Genomic DNA, 23600 nt, shown 5'->3' with positions numbered 1-23600 from the left:
GTCATTAACAGGGATCACTACCAAGTAACATTGGCAACTGATCAGAACTGCGCTGGCAATTTATCAATGACAAAAGAAAAAAAAAAATAATAATACATCAAATAAAAAAAAAACAAATAAGCAACTGATATTTTTGACAAAATAAAAAACACAAACTAAATGGCTATGTTTCCTCTATTAGCAAAAACACATAATGCAGTCTTAATAAATTTGCCTTTTCATTACAATATATATATATATATATATATATATATATATATATATATATATATATATATATATATATATATATATATAGAAAGAGAGAGAGAGAGTGAGAAAGAAAGAGAATGATATATCTATATCTACGACCTCTTTATAGATATAGATATATACATAAAACACAACATGGATGCAGTTTTGTACAGTGTATGAGGAGGGCATAGGACTTGCATTAGACCATGGCACGGTAAGGACCTTGCATCTTCAGGAACTGGATGATAAAAGAGGGCCCGCCAGCGACAATTTGTGGAGGCAGGTGACTGAGAGGACAGTTCTCAATACTCATGATTGACAGTTTGCTGCACAGGGCCAGCTCGAAGGGTAGGCCATGTAAATTGGGGTTGTCGTTGAGATACAGCTCCTCTAAGTTCTCCAGTGTACCTGTGGGGGGTTGAGAGGACAAGAGTTAGTCAGGTTTTCTTTTCATTACCCAGAAGCTGGATAAAACTTAAAGAGGAAGTAAACCCTCCTCAGGAAGTTGTACCTATAGGTAAGCCTATGATAAGGCTTACCTATAGGTACTGTAAATATCTCCTAAACATGTACCGTTTAGGAGATATTTACCTTTAATGCAGCCAGTGACGTCACTGGCGCATGCGCTCTGAAGGAAGGGCTGATCGTGCCGTTCCTTCAGAGCCCCGTGCCGTGACCGTCGGCTCCCGCGCGCGTGCGCGGGAGTGACGTCACCGCGGCTCCGGCCAATCAGATGACCGGATGCCGCGATCCCGGAAGACGAGCGACATGTCATGTCGCCCGTCATACAGGTAAGAGAGCGGCACGGCGGGGGCTCGTTCTAAGGTAAGTATTTCATAATGAGCTAGTATGCGATGCATACTAGCTCATTATGTCTTTCTCTTGCAGGTTGTAAAAAAAAAAAAATAATTTTTAAACAAGTTTACAACCTCTTTAACAAAAATGCTGGTGGTACTTTTTAGATACGCAACTGGAGGCAAGCCTAACATTTAAGCGCTACCCAATCATTGTAAATATATATACATATATATATATATATATATATATATATATATACACACACACACACACACACTATAAAAACAGACAGTTAAAACATTTGGAAAAAAAAAATTAAGATTTTTGTACTCGCCATGAGACTTTTCTTGGAGTCCATTGACGTACCTTAGAGTTGTACTGCCTCTCTACAGAAGCATTGAAGACTAGCAAACCTAGAACTTCAGAGCTATCCAAAATAACACCTAATAAGATTACGCAACATTTTTTCTTCTAGTGTCCAAGGGGGGATGGATGTCCTTTCTTCAAGTATTCTGCGTTGACTCCAAATTTCTAGCAGTCCAACTGAGAGGTGGGCAGCACACAGTGTAAAAGACCCGAGATAAAATAAATAAATAAAACTGACACTGCCTGCAACTCAAGAAGCCACCCAAAGGACCTTATGTTCGATGCTGAACATAAGCCCAAGTAGCCTTTCAGGGTCCACCCAAGAATAAATTGAGGGAATATGTTCTTCTGAAAGAAATAGTGGCTGAGAGATAGGCCTCTCACTGCCTGAACCAATACATAGAATGGAGGGACATTTCTGTCCGATGAACTTCAGCTGGACAAAGGGACAGGAGAACAATGTCCTGGTTGAGATGAAAGGCAGAAACTTCCTTAGACAAGAAGGAAGTCCTGGGACCCAACACACCTTGACCCAATTCAAGGCCAGGAAGGGTTCCTTGCAGGGTATGGCTGCTGGTTTGAACACTTGCTTCACAGAGGTGATGGTGAAAAGAAACCTCACCTTGTGGGTGAGAATAGAGAGGGGAACACCTCTAATGGGTTCAAACCTCTGGAGACCAAATTTAGATCTGAGTGACAGGGTAATTGCTGGGGAGAGCTACTTGGAAGAACCCCTGTACAAAGGCTTCAAAGAGTGAGACGTCAATAGTCTCAGAAACATGATAGAAATGGCATAAGCCCATCCCTTGATAATGCTTGTATGATTGTAATGAAAATACAGAGCCATAAGTAGCATGTAAGCTAGACAATAGATGCACACGGAGCTGAGCCCCCTTTATCTTTAATCAGATATGTTATGACAATGCAGTGGTAATGCAGTATATAAGCACAAGGTAAGAGGCAAGGCCTCGTATACTTCTGAAACTCAGATAGCTAGTTTCAGCTAAGGGCTGGATGGCCAGAGATGTTCAAAGTAAAAGTAGCCATCCAGCAGGAATGAATTGAAAACCAAAGCTCCATTTAGCTCTTTGGAAACAGAGGAAGCAACAAGTAGACCCTTCATTGACGCTGTATGGTGGGAAATAGAGCACATGAAACTCCACCCAGTGGATGATGTTAGCACTCAACTGCTCAGAGTTAACCCCTTCTGTGGCAAAAAAAACAAGCGGGAATGGTGCATAAAGGTGCCCCTAGACCTCAGCAAATGAGGTAGCTCCCAATGTTTGGGCCGACATGCCCACTCAGTCTTCAGGAAATCCAATCCAGAAAAACTTCCAGAAATGTAAGACAATCTTCAACATGAGAGGTGCACATTCAATGTCTTCTTTGCAGGAAGCCTTTTATTGCATGGGTTTTTTTTTTCCTTCAAAAAAATGACTTCAACAAGCTTGCAGACCAGCCGCCGTAGTTTTACAGCGGCAGGTCGGCTCTGTCCCACGAAATGACATACCTGTACGTCGCTTCGCAGGATCACTAGCATGCGCCCATTGGCCACAGGGGGAGACAATCAGCAGGTCCAGCAGCCGCGATTGCTCCCCGTGGAGACAGAACGGCCTTCTGCCATTGAAAACACGGCAGACCGCTATTCTGTCAGTTATGAACACAGGAATACTGTGTTCCTCCCATTTAGGAACACCGGTCTCTGTGTTCATGGAGAAAGCCCATCCCCCCCAGAGTAAGAAAGCTCCCCCTATGGACACATTTAACCCTTTCATCGCTCCTGATGTTAGCCCCTTCCCTGCCAGTGTCTTTAGTACCAGTAACAGTGCATATTTTTAACACTGATTACTGTAGTAATGTCACTGGATGCTCCAAAAGTGTCAAAAATGGCAGTTAGGGGTCCGATCTGTCCGCTGCAATGTCGCAGTCCCGCTAAAAATCACTGATCGCCGCCATTAGTAGTAAAAAAAAAAAAAAACTCAAAATGACAAATCTTTCCCATAGTAGATGTGAGAACTTTTGCGCAAACCAATCAATATACACTTATTGGGATTTTTTTTTTTTTACCAAAAATATGTAGAAAATACAAATTAGCCTAAAATTATGAAAAATTTTGATTTTTAAATTTTTTTATTGGAAATGTTATATAGCAGAAAGTAAAAAACGGAATTTTTGTAAAATCTTACCTGTAAAATTCCTTTCTCTGAGTCCTCCGACAGTCGCCGCCTCTTCATATTCGTCACATATGGGGGTATTAGACTTTGCTCCGAAGGAGTAGCTAGGCAACAGAATATGTTAACAATAAAGCTTTTAACATATCCCACCCTCAAGGGGTGGTCCCCTCAGTCAATACCCTCCTACTTCCTGCAACCATATCTCAGTTTTAGTGGAACAGCAGTAGAGTATACAACCAAACCCCAAAAGAGGGGCGGGGGCGGCGACTGTCGGAGGACTCAGAGAAAGGAATTTTACAGGTAAGATTTTACAAAAATTCCGTTTTCTCTTACGTCCTCCGACAGTCGCCGCCTCTTCATATTCGTCACATATGGGGACGTCCCAAAGCAGTGCAAACATGAGGGGTGGGAAACGCATCCGCGCCGAAAAGGCAACGCAGTCTCCGCATCAAAGAAAGGAACCTTACCAAAGGAAGGAAACCAGCTGGGCAACAGGAAAAACAAGTGCTCAACAGGAGCAACAACCCAGGAAAAGACAAAAAACCAGGGGATACAAAACTTATCCCAACAGCCAGGAGTCCCCAACAAGGGACCCTAGGGAACAGCCGCACTAAGAACCTTGCGGCCAAAGGAAGCATCCGCCGATGCCTGAACATCTACTTTGTAGAATTTTGTGAACGTGTGTACGGTCGACCAGGTCGCCGCCTTACACACCTGGGCTACAGAAGCCCCATGACGACAGGCCCAAGACGTACTCAAAGATCTAGTAGAGTGCGCCTTCACAGGCACAGGGGGAACCTTCCCCTGCAAAGCATAGGCCTGTTCAATGGTCTGCCTGATCCATTTGGCGATGGTAGAGGCCGAAGCCGCCATGCCCTTCCGAGGACCCTCTGGAAGAACAAACAAGGAGTCCGTCTTTCGAAAAGACTCAGTCGATTTAAGGTAAACCCTTATCGCCCGAACAACATCCAGAGAATGCAATCTCACCTCCTTTGGATGTTTAGGCTTCGCGCACAACGAAGGCAAGACAATATCCTCATTAAGATGGAATTCCGAAACTCGTTTCGGAAGAAACAAAGGATTAGGTCGCAAGACCACCTTATCCAAATGAATAACCAGGTACGGAGACTTGCAGGACAAAGCCGCTAGCTCCGACACTCTGCGAGCCGAAGTGATCGCCACCAAAAAGGCGACCTTTTTGGACAACATAGACAACGAGATCTCCCTGATCTGTTCAAAAGGAGCACGTTGTAACACAGATAGAACGAGATTCAAGTCCCAAGGGGGCAGAGGATCCCGCCTAGGGGGAACCAGATGCCGCACACCCTGAACAAAGGTGCCAACCAAGGAGTTGGAAGCCACGGGACGTTGAAACAGAACGGCCAGCGCAGACACCTGACCCTTTATCGTAGCCAGCGCCAAACGCTGATCAACACCCGTTTGAAGGAAAGACAGCACACGGGAAACCGAGTACGTGCGGGGTGAAAACCCCCTGGACTCACACCAGGCAAAATAGGCCTTCCAAGTACGGTAATAAACCTTCCCGGAGGAAGACTTCCTCGCGTTGATTAAAGTATGAACGACCTCTGGAGAGAGACCCCTCACCTTCAGGACCTCGGTCTCAACAGCCAGGCCGTCAAAGCCAGCGACTGTAAAGCAGGATGGTATATCGGTCCTTGAGACAGTAGATCGTCTCGAAGAGGCAGACGCCACGGGGCGTCGACCGCCAGATTCACGAGGTCTGCGTACCAGGACCGGCGAGGCCAGTCCGGTGCCACAAGAATCACCGTGCTGCGTTCCGAGTGTAACCTGCGAAGGAACCTGGACAGCAACTGAATCGGTGGAAACGCGTACATCAGCCTGTACTGATGCCACGGGGCCACTAACGCGTCCGACGCGTCTGCCCGAGGGTCGCGCGTCCTTGCCACGAACCTCTTCACCTTGTTGTTGAGACGAGACGCGAACAGGTCCACATCTGGAAGACCCCACTTCGCGCACAACATCTGGAAGACAGCCGGGTGGAGAGACCATTCCCCCTGATCCAGGGTCTGGCGACTCAGATAGTCCGCCTGCCAGTTCTCCACCCCCGGAATGTGAACCGCCGTTATCGCCGGGACATGAGTCTCGGCCCAAGACAGAATGTCGGCCACTTCTCGAGCCGCTCGGGCACTCCTGGTGCCCCCTTGGTGGTTGATGTAGGCCACCGCCGTGGCATTGTCCGTCTGCACCCGAACCGGGCAGCCCTGCAGCCGGTCCGTCCAGCGATGAAGACAGAGACTTATCGCACGCAATTCCAGAATGTTGATCGGAAGGGAAGACTCCCCCTCCGACCAAGTCCCCCTGGGCGGACAGAACGCCCAGAACTCCACCCCAGCCCGACAGGCTGGCATCCGTGGTGATCACCGTCCACGAGATCGGACGAAACGACTTGCCCCCGGACACCAACGGGGACTGGAGCCACCACAGAAGGTTTCCTCTGGTGCGATGACTCAACGAGATTTGAAGATCCAGAGATTGAGGTCGCCCGTCCCACCTGGACAGGATCTCCGCTTGGAGACCCCGCGTGTGAAACTGGGCGAATGGAATCGCCTCGAAGGCCGAGACCATCAATCCCAGACATCTCATACACGTCCGCAGAGACGAGTGCGGAACGTCCCTTAGGGACCTGACTTCCTCCTGGAGAGTCCTGAGCTTGTCTTCCGGCAGGAAGACCTTCGCCTGCACCGAGTCCAGAATCATTCCCAGATAGGGAAGACGAACAGACGGACTCAGTGTCGACTTTGGAAAATTTATCGTCCAACCAAACTCCTGCAGAGTTTGCATCGTGACAGACAGGTCCTTCTCCAGACCCTGGCTGGTCGCAGACCGAACCAGAATGTCGTCCAGATAGCCCAGGACAGAAACGCCCTGGGCCCTCAATAATGCCAGAACCGGTGCAAGCACCTTGGTGAAGACCCGCGGAGCCGAGGCGAGACCAAAGGGCAACGCCACGAACTGGTAGTGATCCTCCGCAATGGCAAATCGAAGGTACCTCTGATGACCCTCGAATATGGGGATGTGAAGGTACGCATCCTTCAAATCGATGGAGGCCATGAATTCCCCCGGAACCAGGGCAGCCACCACCGACCGCAGGGATTCCATGCGGAACTTGCGAACCCGCACAGAGCGGTTCAGAGCCTTCAAGTCCAGAATCGGACGAACCTTGCCCTCCTTTCTGTGCACGGTGAACAGATTGGAATAAAACCCCCGAAACCTGTCCCGATGAGGCACCGGAACCACCACTCCCTGAGCCCTCAGGTCCCGCACCGCCAGGTGCAGGTCCCGCAAGCGCTCTGGAGACAGTTGAAGATTTGAGGGAAAAAATCTGCTCTCCGGCCGAGAGAGAAACTCGATCTTGTAACCAGATCGAACGATTTCCTGAACCCATCTGTCCCGCACACGGGCCAACCAGGGCTGAAGAAAACCGAGCAAGCGTCCCCCCACCCCAAAACTGGGTGAGGGCGCCCCTTCAGGCCGAACTGTTATGGGCTGCAGGTCCGGATTGGCCGGACTTCTGTTTACCAGACCAGGGCTTCTTCTGAGAGCCTTGACCTTTGAACGGTTTGCCCTTGTAGTGCGGCCGAAAGGCACGAAAGGACCCCTGAGGGGGCCGAAAATTAGCATGCTTCTTCCCAGAAGCCCCCTTAGCCTTGGGGAAATGGGGCAAGAGAGTGCTCTTACCCCCGGTGATCCCCTTAATCAACACATCCAGGGACTCCCCAAAAAGGCGAGACTAATCATAAGGCAGATTGGCTAAGGTCTTACGTGAAGATTGGTCCACCGACCAACATTTTAACCAAATCAGGCGGCGAGACAACACCGCCACGCTGTGCACACGTGCAGCCAACGGAATCAGGTCCAGGTCCGCATCACACAGATACATGACACCCTGGTGGATTTGATCCACCATATCCAGGGTCGCCGGCGAGGCCGAGTCGGCCACTAGGACGCGCCTAAGCATCTGCGTCCAACTTGCGATCGCCTGGGCCGCCATGAGAGAAGCAAACAGAGCCTTAAGCATAGAACCCGTAACAGAATAAGTATGACGGGCAAGAGACTCCAGTCTCCTATCCGTGGCATCACGGAAAACAGGGGAATCCTCTGCAGGAATCGCAGTGGCTTTGTTCAAAACCGCAATTGCATGATCCACTGGGGGAGGCACACACCACCTTTCATCAGTGAAAGGCGAAAAAGGATAACGCAGCTTGAATCTACTTGGTACCGCAAAAGGTTTGCGCAGATTGCGCCATTGATCCTTAACAGCGCGCTGAAAATCATCATTGCAGGGAAAAACCTGCGGCGTCCTGCATTTCCTCTGCGTCCCATAAGCCGCCAAGGCAGCGGGGGGACACACTTCGTCCTGCAAACGCAGCGTTTGCTTAATGGAAGCAATCAACTCATCCATGATTGCAAGCTCTTCAGGCGAGCCAGGGGGAGAATTATCAACCCCCTCAACTTCAGCCTCCACCTCAGACCCCACTAGATCAAGAGAGGAGCGGGACCCCGATAAGGAGGCCCCTGCCATAACAGCCCCATCACCTTCACCCTCAGAATCAGAGGAAAGAGCAACTCTGGGCCTTTTAGTAGATTGAGCAGCCACCAGCATTTGCACCTGAGCAGCAAGGCCAGCCACAATAGTGGCTAAATCCCCCCCTGGGGGGGAAACAGCGGTCCCCTGGCTTTCCACCAATACTGTAGGAAATTTGCCCTCCTGAGAATCCATTGCCCCTGTAATGCCAGACAACCAAGGGTTAACTGCCCCTTTTAAGCAAGCGCGGCAAGCGCAGCCCACCGCACCACACTCAAGCACAATGAGCCCCCCACAGGGAATATGCAAACTGAACACAGGCAATGGATAGCAAGAACAGAAGGATAAAACCTGAGGAGACCCTCGCCGCTGCTGCTGCCTCGATCGGTGTTCCTGGAAAGAGGAAGTGATGCTGCCAGGGCGCTCTATGTAAGCCTATGGAGGCTACAAGAAAATGGCCGCCATGCATGTAAACCATGCGGCCGGAGCGGGTGTAGGCAAAATGGCGTCGTTTGGCGCCGAAACCGCCGCTCCACAGTGCATTAAAACACACACATTACATTCCAATATCAGAATACATGTCAGATCGCCGCAGCGATCGCTGTATATGCCCAAACATGCCAAAAAAACATGCCCCACAGCACACAGCTTCTCACACTGACCAGTCTGACACACACAGTGTCATACAGCTCCCCCCCCCCCCCCCCTTGCAGCCCACAGCATGCAGCCGAGAGATAGAGAGACAAGCAGTGTGAATAGAGGCAGGTTACACAGTCCCAGACTGACACCCCCCCAGACAGACAGGTCCCCACATAAATACACTTACCTCACATGGCGTGGGGGACCCGCACAGGCGAACAAGCCGCTGCACATGAGGCAGGGAGAGTCGCAATTCAACACGCACAAAATGGGGGTTAAGAAACCGCACAGCGTCCAGTGAGGTAGCCACCTCACCAATCATCCCTGCACCGAACAGGGATGGGTTGTTCACTATGCCAGGAGCGTTACCTGGCTGAACGCTCGATGGCAGACTGGGAAGCCACTGACCCACGACCTGCGACCAGGGGGATCAGCCCGAGACCCAGTCCGCATGATCCTCTTCATCCGAAGAACTAACTAACGCTGACAAAATAACAGCTAAGTAAAGGTAGAGAGAAAACTCAAACAAAATTTTAAAAAGAAGAAAGAGTCTGGGACAGAAAGTCCCAGCACAGAGAGAGCCAGCCACTCCTGACAAGCTAGACATTAAAACTGAGATATGGTTGCAGGAAGTAGGAGGGTATTGACTGAGGGGACCACCCCTTGAGGGTGGGATATGTTAAAAGCTTTATTGTTAACATATTCTGTTGCCTAGCTACTCCTTCGGAGCAAAGTCTAATACCCCCATATGTGACGAATATGAAGAGGCGGCGACTGTCGGAGGACGTAAGAGAAAAATGTTTTTTTTTTTCCCCCAGAATTGTCGCTTTTTATTTTTAATAGCGCAAAAAAAAAAAAAAAAGAAAAACCATTGAAGAGGTGATCAAATACCACCGAAAAAAAGGACATCAATTTTATTTGGGTACAGTGTCGCACTGCAATTGTCAATTAAAATAACGAAGTACCGTATCACAAAAAATGGCCTAGTCATTAAGGGGGTAAATCCTTCCGGGCCAGAAGGGGTTATAAAAATGTTTATCACACCAGGTACTCTGATATTCGATAACAAATATAAAACACCCACCTATTTCCTCTGGAAGATGAGTGAGAAGGTTCTCCCCAAGTCCCAGGTGTGTCAGGTTTGTCAGGTGACCGATCCCTCTTGGCAAGGTCGTCAGCTGGTTATTCGTCAGAACCAGTTTCTGTTTGAAATATAAACACAAGAACAGTAGAAAAGAATGAATTAGAATTAGAGATACGATTTTAAATAAAGGCTTTAACCAATAAAGCCAACAGGAACAGCAATGGAAGGAACAGACGTTCTGCGGCCAATTAGAAAGCAGCTGATATACTTTTTTTTTGTTTTATTGCACCAGACCCAGGGGGACCTGTCAAACTTACACATGCCTGATCGGTCTTCCAATATAGCCATTGTGTGACATATGGGATGTCATTTTACAATCCACATAAATGGTATCTCTATCACCGTCACATAAATGCAAACAGCTTTTCATCCTCCACAAGAGTATATAATTACCCCCAAATACCAACATAGGACTGGTTTGCAAGCTGACCCCCAGGGCAACAGATATGGTCATCCTCAAAAGAATCTCATACACCTATGTTGGGGCCCCAAAACGAAAAAGATAATGGAAAGGCATAATTAAAATTATCAATGACCTTTTTTTGGTATTAATCAAATGGCAGATCCCCTTATCTGTATTTCAAGTATGACACTTTCCTTATGACTTGTCTATTCCTGGTGGTCATTAGATCACTTTTTGTTACTCACTTTTGTGCCAAAATGGATATGGACACCAGCCTAACCAAAGTGAATAGGTGTATTTCATTTGAAAAACAAACTATGTACGGAACGCAATATGCATGTTTGACTACCTGGTCTTGCTGGACAGCGCTGATGTGTTCCCTCCTAACCCAATAGGGGAGTTGCCTGACTATTAGTCTCCGTTCACATTAGGTCGCTCCGACTTAGGGGGCGACCTGTGAAGTCCCGTGCCGCACGACTTGCACAGACTTCATAGAATGAATGTCTATGCAAGTCGCCTCCAGGTCGCCCTGAAGTAGTACAGGACCCTTTCTAAGTCAGAGCGACTTGGGTCGCTTCTATTAGAACGGCTCCTGTACTACACAGTGGGAGCGTGAGGACCGCGACTTGTCAGGCTGACAAGTCGCCTGACAAGTCGGATGAATGTCTACCCATATGTTCTGTGTGACAGATTGTCTCTCTGTGTACTCTATAAATTGTTTTACTAAATGGAAAAAAAAAAATAAAATTAGGAATGCCATGGTGATTGTAACAAATGGCCCCTGTCCCCACCTATAACTGGCCTTCACAGAAAAGAGCACACGGAAGGGCAACGCATGCAAAACAAAACCAAAGAAAATTCCCAGCTCAACTCGCCAACCAGTCTGCTTACCAACTGAATTAAGTTGTCTAACAGTATGTTAAAAAAAAATAGGGGTTTAATTAGCACACACTGGATACCTTTGGTGTCCAGTGTGCTCACCTGTCTTCTATCCATCCATTGGAACACATGTGCTTCCACTGTGGAGGCTCTCATAAATTTACAAGAGGACTGCAGATAATACTGGGGTGCTGTGAAGTGGCTCTGCTGGTTACACGTGTATTTGCAAATGTATGCCAACTAAATCCCTTTTTTTAAAATCGTCAGGTTAGACAGCAATGACCTTTTGTAAATGCTGACTTGACATCTGTCAAGTCAGCAGTCTTTCCCATGATTCTGTAACCTACTGAACCAAACAGAGGCCATATAAAGGCTCAAGAAACCTTTACAGGTGTTTTGAGTTAATTAGCCAATTAGAGTGTGGCACCATAAGTCAACAATATTGAACTTTTTCACAATATTCTAATTTTCTGAGATACTGAGTTTTGGGTTTTCACTCACTGTAAGCCATATTTATCAAAATTTAAAGAAATACCTGGAACATCACTCTGTGCGTAATGAATCCATATAATATATAAGTTTAACTTTTTGGATTTAATTACGGAAATAAATTAACTTTTTGATATTAAAATTTTTGAGATGCACCTGTACTTACCTGAGCCCGGTCAATTCAATGCCATGCACAAGGTTTATTATCACATTAAAAACCGCTTATCCATATCAAATGCAGTGCACATGGAACAGTTATCAAAAACATCTGCCCTGCATAGTGCAAAAAAATATTTTTTATATGCTTAGCAGTGCCTATGGAGCAAGGTGGTGCTCAAAGAAGGAATCTGTATATGTACAAAGTTCCAGGTTGCCCTTTTAATCAATAAAGCGAAATGGTGCCCAAGTCCCAATATGATTACTAGAAGGCAGAAGTAGAAAAAGAAAAGGGAAAAGGCAAGGGAAAAAGAAATGAAGGGGAGAGAAAGAAAAGGAAGAGAGGAAAGAAGAGATAGAGAGAAGATTAGAAAAATCTCCAACTATATAGACGAAAGAAAGAGAAATTGGATGAGATACAGAAGCAAAGGAAAAAAAAAAAGAATATATGTATAAAGAACACCGAAGAAAAATGCAGAGATAGATCAAGGAAGAGAAACTGATAACATGAATAGAGAAACAAGGAAGCGAAAAAAGCACCAGAGGATAAAGGTGGAGTGATTACAATTGCTGATCTTCAGAGAATTTCAGCATAAACTCGATATTCACAAATCAACACATTAGGATGAGCCCTCTCTGCCTTCATTATTCTCCTGTACAGGAAATCTCTGCTTAATTGGATTATCAGAGCCAAGAGGAAATGTTAGTTGATAATATGAAGATCTGCGCAGTTATGTGCACACAGCATTCAGGCAATCAATATAATCAGTAAGAACCTCCCAGGAGCTCATTAGGAATGTGCTTAGAGATTAGAAGAGTTATAGGCTGGTGTCATACTGAAAGAATTTACCACACATGAATGTGAGCGAACAATTGTCTATCGCCATTCGCCACCAGAGATGTCAAACAGCAAAGACTTTATCCACTACAATGCACATTCTACTGCACAATCTGTAAGTGAAACTCCACATGATTTATCCACTCACACCCCCCACCCAAGTCTGCGGCGTAGGCCAGAGGATCCCAAGACCTTGACACGAACCTCTGCACATTCCTGTTGAGATGGGAGGCCAGTAGGTCCACATCAGGGGTCCCCCACCAAAGGCACAGTTGATGAAACACCTCCGGGTGAAGAGACTATTCTCCCTGATCCAATGTCTGCTGACTGAGATAGTATGCTTGCCAATTCTCTACCCCCAGAATGTGCACAGCAGACAAAGTCTGATCGCCCCAATTTCCCACAATGTTGATCGGCAGCCTGGACTCCTGAAGTCCAAACACCTTGGGCCGAGTACACTCCCAAGACATTTCCCTATCCAGACAAACTGGCATCCGTGGTGATCACAGTCCAATACAGACAGTCCCCGGGTTACAAACATCCAACTTACAAACGACTCCTACTTACAAAGAGAGAGACACAACAGGAAGTAAAGAGAAATCTACCCCTAGGAAGGGAAATTTACTCCTGTAAGAGTTCTCATGGGAAAAAGGTGTCTCCACTGAAGCTTTATCACTGATCCTTGTTTCCACAACAACCCAAAACTTTCAAAATCCAATTTTCATAGGGACAGAAAGTGAGGTGACATCTTCTGAACAGGGGTACAGACAGCAAAACAAATGGTACAGGGGTGTTAATCGTTTTCTATGCTATCCAAAAAACTGATTCCTTTGGCTGGAGCTACACTTAAAAAATGTACCTGTTCCGACTTACAAATTTGACTTAAGAACAAACCTACAGTCCCTATCTTGTTTGTAACCCAGGGACCGCCTGTACAGGTAAAGAAAGTATTTTCCCAGACAAAGGGCCCGGGCATGAAGCAACCATAACAGAGACTCCCTCTAACCCTGACTCAGCAGGATCAAATTGTTCAAAGACAGCAGATCCTTGTTTCATTTGATCAGAATCTCCTTTTGCAGAGCTCTGGTATGGAACTGCGTAAACAGAACCACCTCAAAGGTGGAAACCATCAGACCCAGCAATTGCATGCAAGTCCTAAGTGACGAAAGGGGAAAAAGTGCAGCACCTTCTAGGTGCAGCAACACATTTTAATCTGGTGTAAAGTAGTAATACACTCACAGACAGGTGGGTTAAAGGCACATCGTGAAGAAATTGAGATTTCTCATCTGGGGCACAACTGTAGCAGAGGATCCTGGTAGGGGAAGCAGGGGGTCCCGGTAATAGAGGCAGGGGTGTTACTCCATGTGCGGTGGGGCGGCCTCGGTGGTGCCCGTGGGCTCCCCACCAGCTGGTGGAACGCAGAGCCTCGTGTGTCCTGGGATCCTGATGTCACTTCCTGGCGGCGATGCAGAACACTTACGGCGACGCGTTTGCGGAGCATGCGCTCCTTCTTCAGGCCATCCAAGTCCTAAGTGACGACCGATGATTGGACAACAGGAGCCGAACCGCTTCTTGTAGCTTCAGAAGTTTTGCCTGAGGAAGAAACACCCGGGCTGACGATGAGTCCAGTGTTAGAGCCAAGTAGACCAGCTTGGTGGACAGAGTCAGTGTCGATTTCTGAAAATTCAGTGTCCATCCGAACTCCTGTAGAGTTAGCACAGTAATGTCCAAGTCGGCCTCTACAGCCGAGGAAGACTATGCACACGCAGAAGCAGATCGTCCAGGTAACCCAGATCCCTTTCAGTAGAAGCAAGGCCAGAACTGGGGGCAAACCCTTTGTAAATATCTGAGGAGCTGAGGAAAGACTAAAAAGGTAACGCCACGAATTGATAGTGCTTCTCTCCCACCGCAAAATGAGGAAACGCTGATGCCCGACATATATTAGAATATGAAAGTAAGCGTCCTTGACATCGATAGAAGCCAGAAGATCCCCTTGAGGAAGGAAAGCTACTACCGTGCGAATGGACTCCATCTGAAATTTCTGAACCCGCACAAAGTGGTTCAGAGCCTTGGGATCCAAGATCGGGCGAACCTTGCCTTCCTTCCTGGGAACTGTAAACAGATTTTAATAAAATCCTTGAAAACGTTCCGCCTCTGGAACCGGCACAATAACTCCTTGTGCTAACAGGTCCTGCACTGTTCCATAGAGACCCTGTAGCCGCTCGTGAGACAGGCGCAAGTTGGAGGGAAAGAACATTGCCGGAGGCAAAGACCAAAACGAATCAACTTGTGGACCCATCTGTCCTGAATGAGCAAGGTCCAAGGATCCGGAAAAAGGCAAAGACGCCCCCCCCCCCCCCCCAACCCCTGAAGCGAGTGAAAGCTTGTGCGCGGAACCAGAGTGCCCGCTTTGGACTTACCATTTCAGGGTCTACAGGAGCCTCCTGCAAAATTACAGGTGGATCTCAAACCCTTTTCCTGCGATCCAGACGGACAAAAGGGCAGCTTGTGTGCCAAGAAGGGACCACGTTTACGAGGTTCCTTGCCCTTAGCAACCTGCAGAAGTAATGTAATCTTACCTCCCCTAAGACCCTTAATGATCTCTTCCATAGAGGCCCCGAACAAAGGGTCACCTACAAAAAGTAGATCAGTCAGCACCTTTTTCGAAGCCTGGTCGGCCGACCAGTACTTCAACCATATCATGCAGTGAAGAATCAATGCGGTCACAGATACCCTGCCGGCCAAGGGGCCACATCCTAAGATGTATCACAAATGTACTGTAAGCCCTGGATCAACTGACCCGCCAGCTCAGGAGGGTGTTGACTCCCTTCCAGATGCTGGCATAAAAAAATCTTAGCCCATTCCGTTAAGGTCTGAGATACCAAGGTGATGGCAAACACTGGCCTCGACATTGAACCAGCCACAGTGAAAAGGTATCCGACCAGAGCCTCAGCTTCAGATAGAGAATATTCCACTGGCAAAATTGTGGCCTCATTTAGCCTGGAAATCTCAGAGTTCACAAACGGTGGAACCATCAGTTTCTTCACAAGAGACTGCTCAAAGGGATATCTTCTAGCGAAATGTTTAGCTATTCCAACCATGCGTTTCGGGGGAACCCCACTGACTAGTAACAATCTTGTCAAAATAGGCAGGACAGGGGAACACCTTAGTCACCCTGGAATATTTGCGGTTGCCAAACTTCACTAGCGTTGCCGACTCCAACTTTAGCGCTTTTTGATGAGCAGCGGAGGAGGAGGGCTCGTCCTCACTATTCCTCACTCCGCATGGGTGGATGCAGACCCAGTGGGCTGACTCTCATCCGCGGCGGCCAATTCCACCTCAGATTTTGAGGAGGCAGAGGATACAGGTAAAAGCAGGGGGCGCTTCTTGCTAGGCATCCTTTGCAGGGCCAAAACTACCTTGGATGCAAGTGACTGCAGGCCTGCCGTCATGGCAGACTGAGACCCTGAGGGTCCCACAGCTTCCAGGAGGGCTCAGAGGGTCAGGTGGGGATACACGTTTCAGAGGCTCCATTGCCAACAAAGCGTTAAGCGGAACTGCGCACAAAACGAGAAAAAGTGTTTTTTTTTCCAGACAAGTGCCAGTCCCAGTCATGTGGGGCTATGTCGCGGCCAACCTAGCATGGAGCTAATAGTTGGGTTGCGCTCGCAGGCCAGACTGGGAAGACCATAAGGATCTAGGATATCCAGTGCGTCGCCCAGTCCAGCTGTTGATTGTAGATCACACAGGATCCAGTTGATTGTAGTTCACACAGTACCAAAAATAAAGTAAGTAAAAAATTCCATCTATAAAGGAAAAAAATGCCAGGACCGCAGATCCCAGCAGAGAGCCAGGTCCTTACTCCTGACTAGGCAGAAAAAACTGAAGTCCTATAGCAGGAAGTGACGGTATACCCTCTGGGACTGCCTCAGGGGTGTAACCAAAAAAGTTTCTGCCTAGTCCTATTCCTAGAGTGCAGCATATAGCCCAATGGTCTAGAAGACATGGAGCTGTGTCCGTCAGTGAATGAAAGAGGAAAAAAAAAAAGTTTCCTGTCCTATTAAACAGGTTTGTGCTGTGTGGCAGAACTATTCAAATCTCAGGACTGGACGGACAATACTACAAATCCTTTGACTGGTAAAAGGCTCTCAAATATGTAATTTATCTGTGTATTCAGCGGTTTGCCTGAAGATTGGCTTTATCCAACACTGCTCAAGATGGTCTGTGCATTAAGGCAAGCCACAGACAATTCAAATTCTGCTGAACCAGCCAAGATTTGAACCATGTACGGGGAGGCTTAATGTACCAAGTTGATTGATCGATCACCTTGGGTACAACCAGCCTGCCAGATTTTACATGCGACCATCGCTAGTGGCTGGTATATTAGGAAGAAAATTTCGCTCTGTATGGCCAGCCTTGATTCCCCCATCAACACAGACAGTGTTGATGCAGGAATCCCTTCAGCTGGGGGGGTGGGGGTAGCCATCCCCGCCAGAAGACCGCGATTATCGCTACCAGCTAAAGCATGCTGGTTGTACCCAAGTTGATCGATCAACTTGGTACATTCAGCCCTCAAATCATGATTCGAACTGTGTATGGCCTGCCTTAGGCTTCAGTGATCACCGATTATGAACGAATTGTTCTGTGTGGGGGGGGGGGGGGGGGTGGACTAGTTTCAACAATTCTAAAGACCAACAAAACCCACTATAAAGAGCTAAATTACTGAATAGATAAAAGCTTCCAGTTTGGCAGTATTTGTTCGACTGTTACCTGTAGGTCTTTCAGGTAAGCGATCTCATTTGGCAAAGACTCAAGCTTGTTCTCTTCGAGATCCAACTCCCTTAGCTTGCGTAGATTCCCAATACCATGTGGCAACTTCTTTAAGAGATTGTTTGATAGAATTAAAACCTGTAAAAAAAATTGCAGAAGGTTTAGGAGGCTGGGATGCTTAAGAAAATCTCTAGAAGATAAACAAGCTATATGCTAATGGCAGAAATACCTCAATAGAGACTAAACCAGACACATCTTCTGGGATTTTCGTTAGCTGGTTGGTGGCCAGGTTCAGCTCCACCATACTCGTCCATGTGCCGAAATCCAAGGGTAGAGAAGTTAGCTGATTGTCCTGTTGTGAAAAATGTGCAGTTAAGATTTATGTGCAGGATTATTACTCTAAAAATATTACAGAAGGAAGCTTAAATGTAGGGGTAAGAGGAACAATGTTTATTTTTATTTTTTTTTTCAGAAAGCTTAACCTTACACCATAAATGTCCATTCACTGTTTACATTTGTATCCAGCAGCTACCCCCCCAGGTACTGAACTGGCTAAAAGGGCGTGTCCAAAGGGTGGTAATAAATAGCGCATACTCAGACTGGTCTGAGGTGGTAAGTGGGGTCCCCCAAGGCTCAGTCCTGGGACCAACCCTGTTCAATTTATTAATAAACAGAATTGAGGACGGGATCAGTAGCTCTATATCAGTTTTTGCAGATGACACAAAATTGGGCAGTGCAATAACTGCACAGCATGAAGCAGATATTTTGTCCAGGTCATCCTGTAGGATAACGGAGTGGGCAGCGACATGGCAAATGAGGTTTAATGTGGAGAAGTGTAAGGTTTTGCACTTGGGGTCTAAAAGCATAAAAGCACAATACACTTTAGGGGGGGAACCTTTGGGGGAATCAAAAATGGAGAAAGATCTGGGAGTCCTGGTAGAGGATAGACTAAGCAATGGCATGCAATGTCAAGCGGCAGCTGCCAAAGCCGGCAGAATATTAGCATGCAGAAAGAAAGGGATGTATTCCAGAGATAAGACTATAATCCTTCCACTTTATAAAACTCTGGTCCGACCACATCTGGAGTATTCTGTCCAGTTCTGGTCGCCAGTCCTCAGGAGGGATGTGTTGGAGCTGGAGAAAGTCCAGAGAAGGGCAACTAAACTAATTAGGGGATTGGAGGACCTTAATTATGAAGAGCGTCTGCAATCGCTTGATTTATTCTCCCTGGAGAAGAAACGCCTGAGAGGGGACATGATAGCAATTTCTAAAAATATCTCAATGGTGATCTCAGCATAGAAAAAAAGCTATTCAGTCAGAAGGATTGCATGAGGACTAGAGGGCATACTATGTGATTAGAGGAGAAGCGTTTTAACCTGAGGCAACGTGGGAGGTTCTTTACTGTTAGGGCTACAAGACTGTGGAATTCTCTACCACAAGAGGTGGTTTCTGCGGGAGGTATGGTGGCTTTCAAAAGACTCTTAGACGTACATCTCAAGAATCAGAACATTCAGGGGTATGTGAGATGATTACTGCCACACACACCTACACAGGTTGAACTGGATGGACTATTGTCTTTATTCAACCTCACCTACTATGCAACTATGTAATTGCTGGCTGTGAAGACATCCACGAAAAGTTGTCAAGGCTTGGCGGCCACTCATATGCAGCAAAGACTGCGAGCAGGAAGGCTTGTCGTTCTTTCTATATTTATAAGAGACATACAATGTTCTGCAATAAAATAAACCTAACTACCTGCGCAGTCTTCTTTGAAATGTACACTGAGCTGGGTAAGCACAGCTTAGTTTACATTACAGCACCGGTTTGCCGGGATGACTGAACTCCTGCGCATGCACAGAAGTGACGTCATCCCCCACCGGCCAATGAAGACAGCCGCAGCCAAGCACCTGGAAAAAGGCAGGTAGAAGATGCTGGCAAAAGACATAGGACCGTTAAAGGAAAGCTAAGTATCGAGACTTTAGTTTATCTTTAGGTAGAATTATTGGCAAAATAAAATGACATATGATACAGTGTCGCTACCATTTTTAGAACCCACGAAGGGGTAGAAAGGGGAGAAATCAGACATTAAAACTATAATATCATATATTGAGAATAGTTTAATATAACGCATAAAGCCTTGGGGAATTGTATGCAACATACACAGCATCACAAATTGAAGATAAAAAAAATAGGTTACATTCTATATAATAACGTTTCAGAACATTTCAGTGATGACAATGGAAGAATGGCAGGAAAACACAATGTAATTTACACATATCCAGAGCCCTGACGCTTTTCAACTAATTAGGTCTTCCTCAGGGGGATGGGAGTCTTAAAGAATCACTAAGACATACATAAAAGGTCAGTATGGCAAACCGAAAATAGCCGAAGTATCAAATATTTAGGGAACAATTAATGTAAAGATAAGATGCACTCACATAATTCATACCACAACCAAAAACATTATGTTAGAGGTTCACAGAGGCATGGGGCAGTGCTGTACAGAAGGTGTAAACATATCCAAAGCACAAGGGATCTACAAGGATCAGCCTATATAATCCCTACGTAGGTTGATCCTTGTAGAACCCCTGTGCTTTGGACATATTTACATATGTACAGCACTGCCCATGCTTCTGTGAACCTCCAGCCTAATGGGATTTTTGACTTACCGTAAAATCCATTTCTCTGATGTTAATTGACGGACACCGCTCCTGATTCTTCTTAACCATTGGGATATACCGTCCCCTACAGGAGTAGGACACTAGGCAGGAAAAAGCTCGACTATGCCTATGGGCAGTCCCAGGGGGTATACACCCAGTCTCAGCTATAGGCACTCCGTTTTGTTACAAGCAGTGTCAGAAGAAAGCCAACTCTACAGAGGGGTGGGTGCTGTGTCCATCAATGAACATCAGAGAAATGGATTTTACGGTAAATCAAAAATCTAATTTTCTCTTTCATTCATTGACAGACACCGCTCCCCATTGTTTTTAACCATTGGGACGTCCCAAAGCAGTGTTAAACACGAGGGGTGGAAAAGCATTAGAAAACAATTCCCAAGGCTGACCATAGCCAAACAGATAACAGAGCTCAACTATAAACAACTGGAGCTCACCTGAAAAACCACACACCCTCAGAGAAATAGGTCCTCTAAATAGCAGCCAGCAAAACTTTGCTGCCAAAAGAAGCATCCACAGATACCAACACAACCACTTTACAAAAAACTTTGTAAAAGTGTGCACCGACGACCAGGTGGCCGCCTTGCAAAACCTGTGTCACTAATGCTTGATGACGGAAGCCCAAGAGACACTAAGCGCCCTAGTAGAGTGCTCTTTGGCCAGGAAATGAGGAACCTGACTGCTGATGCAATAAGCCTGAACCACAGTCTGTCTGATCCATGTGGAAATGGTTGCAGAAGAAGCGGACAACCCTTTCTGAGGTCTGTCTGTGAGCGCAAATAGAGAGTCTGACTTCCTAACAGACTCTCTAGCTGCCAGGTACACCCTAATTGCCCAGACCACATCCAAGACATGCAAGGCAATTTCATTCAGATGTTTAAGCCAGGAAGACAGGGAAGGCAACACAATGTCTTCATTCAAATGACAGAGACCACCTTAGGAAAGAATGACGGACAGAGCACCACTTTAGCTTTGTAAAGCACCATAAGGTGAACGACAGAATAATGCCACCAGTTCCGACATCCTGCATGCAGAGATTGATAGCCACCAAAGGAGGCCACCTTCTGGGGCAACGTAAGCAGGGAAACCTTCAGTAAAGCTGAATGCACCACATTAAGATTCCAGGGCGGCAACGGAGCCTGCACTGAAGAAACCAAATGTCGGACACCCTGAAGAAAAGGTATGCATCAGAGAGTGTGTGGCCAAAGCTCGTTGGAAAAAAAAAACCCAAAACCCGATACCTGGCCAATTTTTGTTTGGTGTTTGAGCAATTTTAAAGCTTGTCATGTTTGATATCTATGTACTCGGCATAAGATAATTTTTTATATTTTACCAAACAATTGGGCAATATATAGTGTATTTGTGCATTAAATTTCAAAAACTTGCTTTTTTTCCAAAACAATTGCTTTTGGAAAATTTCTGCGCAAATACTGCGTAACAAAAAAAAATGGCAACACCCACTATTTTATTCTGTAGGGTCTTGGCTTTAAAAAAAAAAAAAAAGTATGTTTAGGGTTCAAAGTAATTTTCTAGTAAAAAATAAATCTATTTATATGTAAACAAAAAGTGTCAGAAAGTGGTTAGAAGAGTGGATGATGTGTGGCATAAGCCTCTAATACTGGGCATAAAATGGCAGGACAGTTCAAACACCTCCAAATGACTTTTTGCAAGCTTTTTGTTGAGAGGCATGTTGAGTCCATGGGATATTTTATATTTTGCCACAAGTTTTGGGAAAATGAAAATGTATTTTACATACAGTTGTCACTAAATGATATAGTGCTCACACATGCCACGGGTATATGTGGAATTACACCCCAAAATACATTCTGCTGCTTCTCCTGAGTACAGGGATACTATGTGTGAGACTTTTTGGGGCCTAGCCGTGTAAGGGACCCCGAAAACCAATCACCGCCTTTCTAAGGGCATAAATTGCTCATTTTACTTCTGCTCTACCTATCGCAGTTTCAGAGGTCCTGAAATATCAAGATACCACAAAATCCCCCCAAATTATCCCTTTTTGGAAAGTTGACACCCCAAGGTATTTGCCAAGAGGCATGGTGAGTATTTTGCAGCTCTCATTTTGGAAAATGAATTTTTTTTTTTTTCCAAGCGAGATCTGCAATACAGTATATTCAACATGCCTCTCAAATAATAGCCTAGGGTGTCTACTTTTCGAAAAGTAATTTGGGGGAGGTTTTGTGCTGTCTTGACATTTCATGGCCTCCAAAAGTGATAGGTAGTGAGGAGTGAAATCAACAATTTACCCCCCCCACTAGAATGCCTAAAGGCAGTGATTGGTTTTCGGGGTCCTGTACGTGGCTAGACTGCCAAAAAGTCTGGTTTTCAGGGTCCTGTACGTGGCTAGACTGCCAAAAAGTCTCACACATGGGGCATCTCCATACTCAAGAGAAGCAGCAGAATGTATTTTGGGTATAATATATATATATATATATATATATATATATATATATATATATATATATATATATATATATATATATATATATATATATATATATACATACACATATATATATACACACACACACACCGTATTTTCCGGCGTATAAGACGACCCCCCTAATTTTCATCTACCGGTAAAACTTATACTTAGGTTACCTTGGAGATATTATACTCGGCGTATAAGACGACCCCCCATTTTTGGGGGATTTTTTTGAGGTTCAAAAGTAGTCTTATACGCCAGAAAATACAGTATATATATATATACACATATACATACACACACACACACATACACACACCCATGGCATGTGAGCAAAATATCCTTTCAATGACAACTTTGTGTAAAAAAAAAAATGTAATTTTTCAAACACCTGTGACAAAAAAAAAAATTAAATATTCAACGGGCTCAACATGCCTCTCAGCAAATTCCTTGGGGTGCCTACTTTCCAAAAAGGGGTAATTTTTTTTGGGGGGGGGGGGGGGGCAGGCAGTCAAAGTAAAAGCTGAGTAAATTCCAGTATATACATCATAGTTTGAAGACGCTATAACTTTTCCTAAAATCAATAAATATACACATTGTTTTTTTTTTTTATCAAATACATGTAGCTAAATTCATTTTTGCCTAAATGTATGATAAAAATTTAGTTTATTGGATATTTTTTATAAGAAAAATTAGAAAACATAAAATTCTCAACATTTTAGGTCTTTTTTCGTTTATATCACAAAAAAATAAAAATCCCAATGATGATCAAATACCACCAATAGAAAGCTCTATTTTGGGGAAAAAGGACAAAAAATTTGTTTCGGTACAGCAATGCGTGACTGCGCAATTACCAGTTAAAGTCACGCAGTGCCACATTGCAAAAAAAAAAGGCCTGGTTTTAAGGGGGTAAAACCTTTCGGTCCTTAAGCCGTAAGACAGGACTGTTCTGGGGCTTAAATGAGCCGAGATGTCAGCATAACTTCAAGGAAATGAAAGCAGCCAACCTACTTTTACATTTTAAG

General features: G+C 45.6%; 1 protein-coding gene across 1 annotated transcript in view; it reads right to left on the bottom strand.

Annotated features, from left to right (window-relative positions):
* Positions 1-291: 291 nt before the first annotated feature.
* The window catches only part of SHOC2 (SHOC2 leucine rich repeat scaffold protein), a 151972-nt gene continuing 128663 nt past the window's right edge, over positions 292-23600 (bottom strand). Inside the window, exons 6-9 of the mRNA XM_082267557.1 lie at positions 17687-17809; positions 17458-17595; positions 9863-9980; positions 292-642 (exon numbers count right to left, since the gene is read on the bottom strand). Of these exons, the coding sequence (XP_082123683.1) occupies positions 434-642; positions 9863-9980; positions 17458-17595; positions 17687-17809 (588 nt within the window). The 3' untranslated portion in view covers positions 292-433. The remainder of the gene's footprint in view (positions 643-9862; positions 9981-17457; positions 17596-17686; positions 17810-23600) is intronic.

This window comes from Pelophylax lessonae (genome assembly GCF_965119305.1).
Source record: "Pelophylax lessonae genome assembly, chromosome: 9".
Lineage (NCBI taxonomy): Eukaryota > Metazoa > Chordata > Amphibia > Anura > Ranidae > Pelophylax > Pelophylax lessonae.
This window is presented reverse-complemented; position numbering and strand designations above follow the sequence as displayed.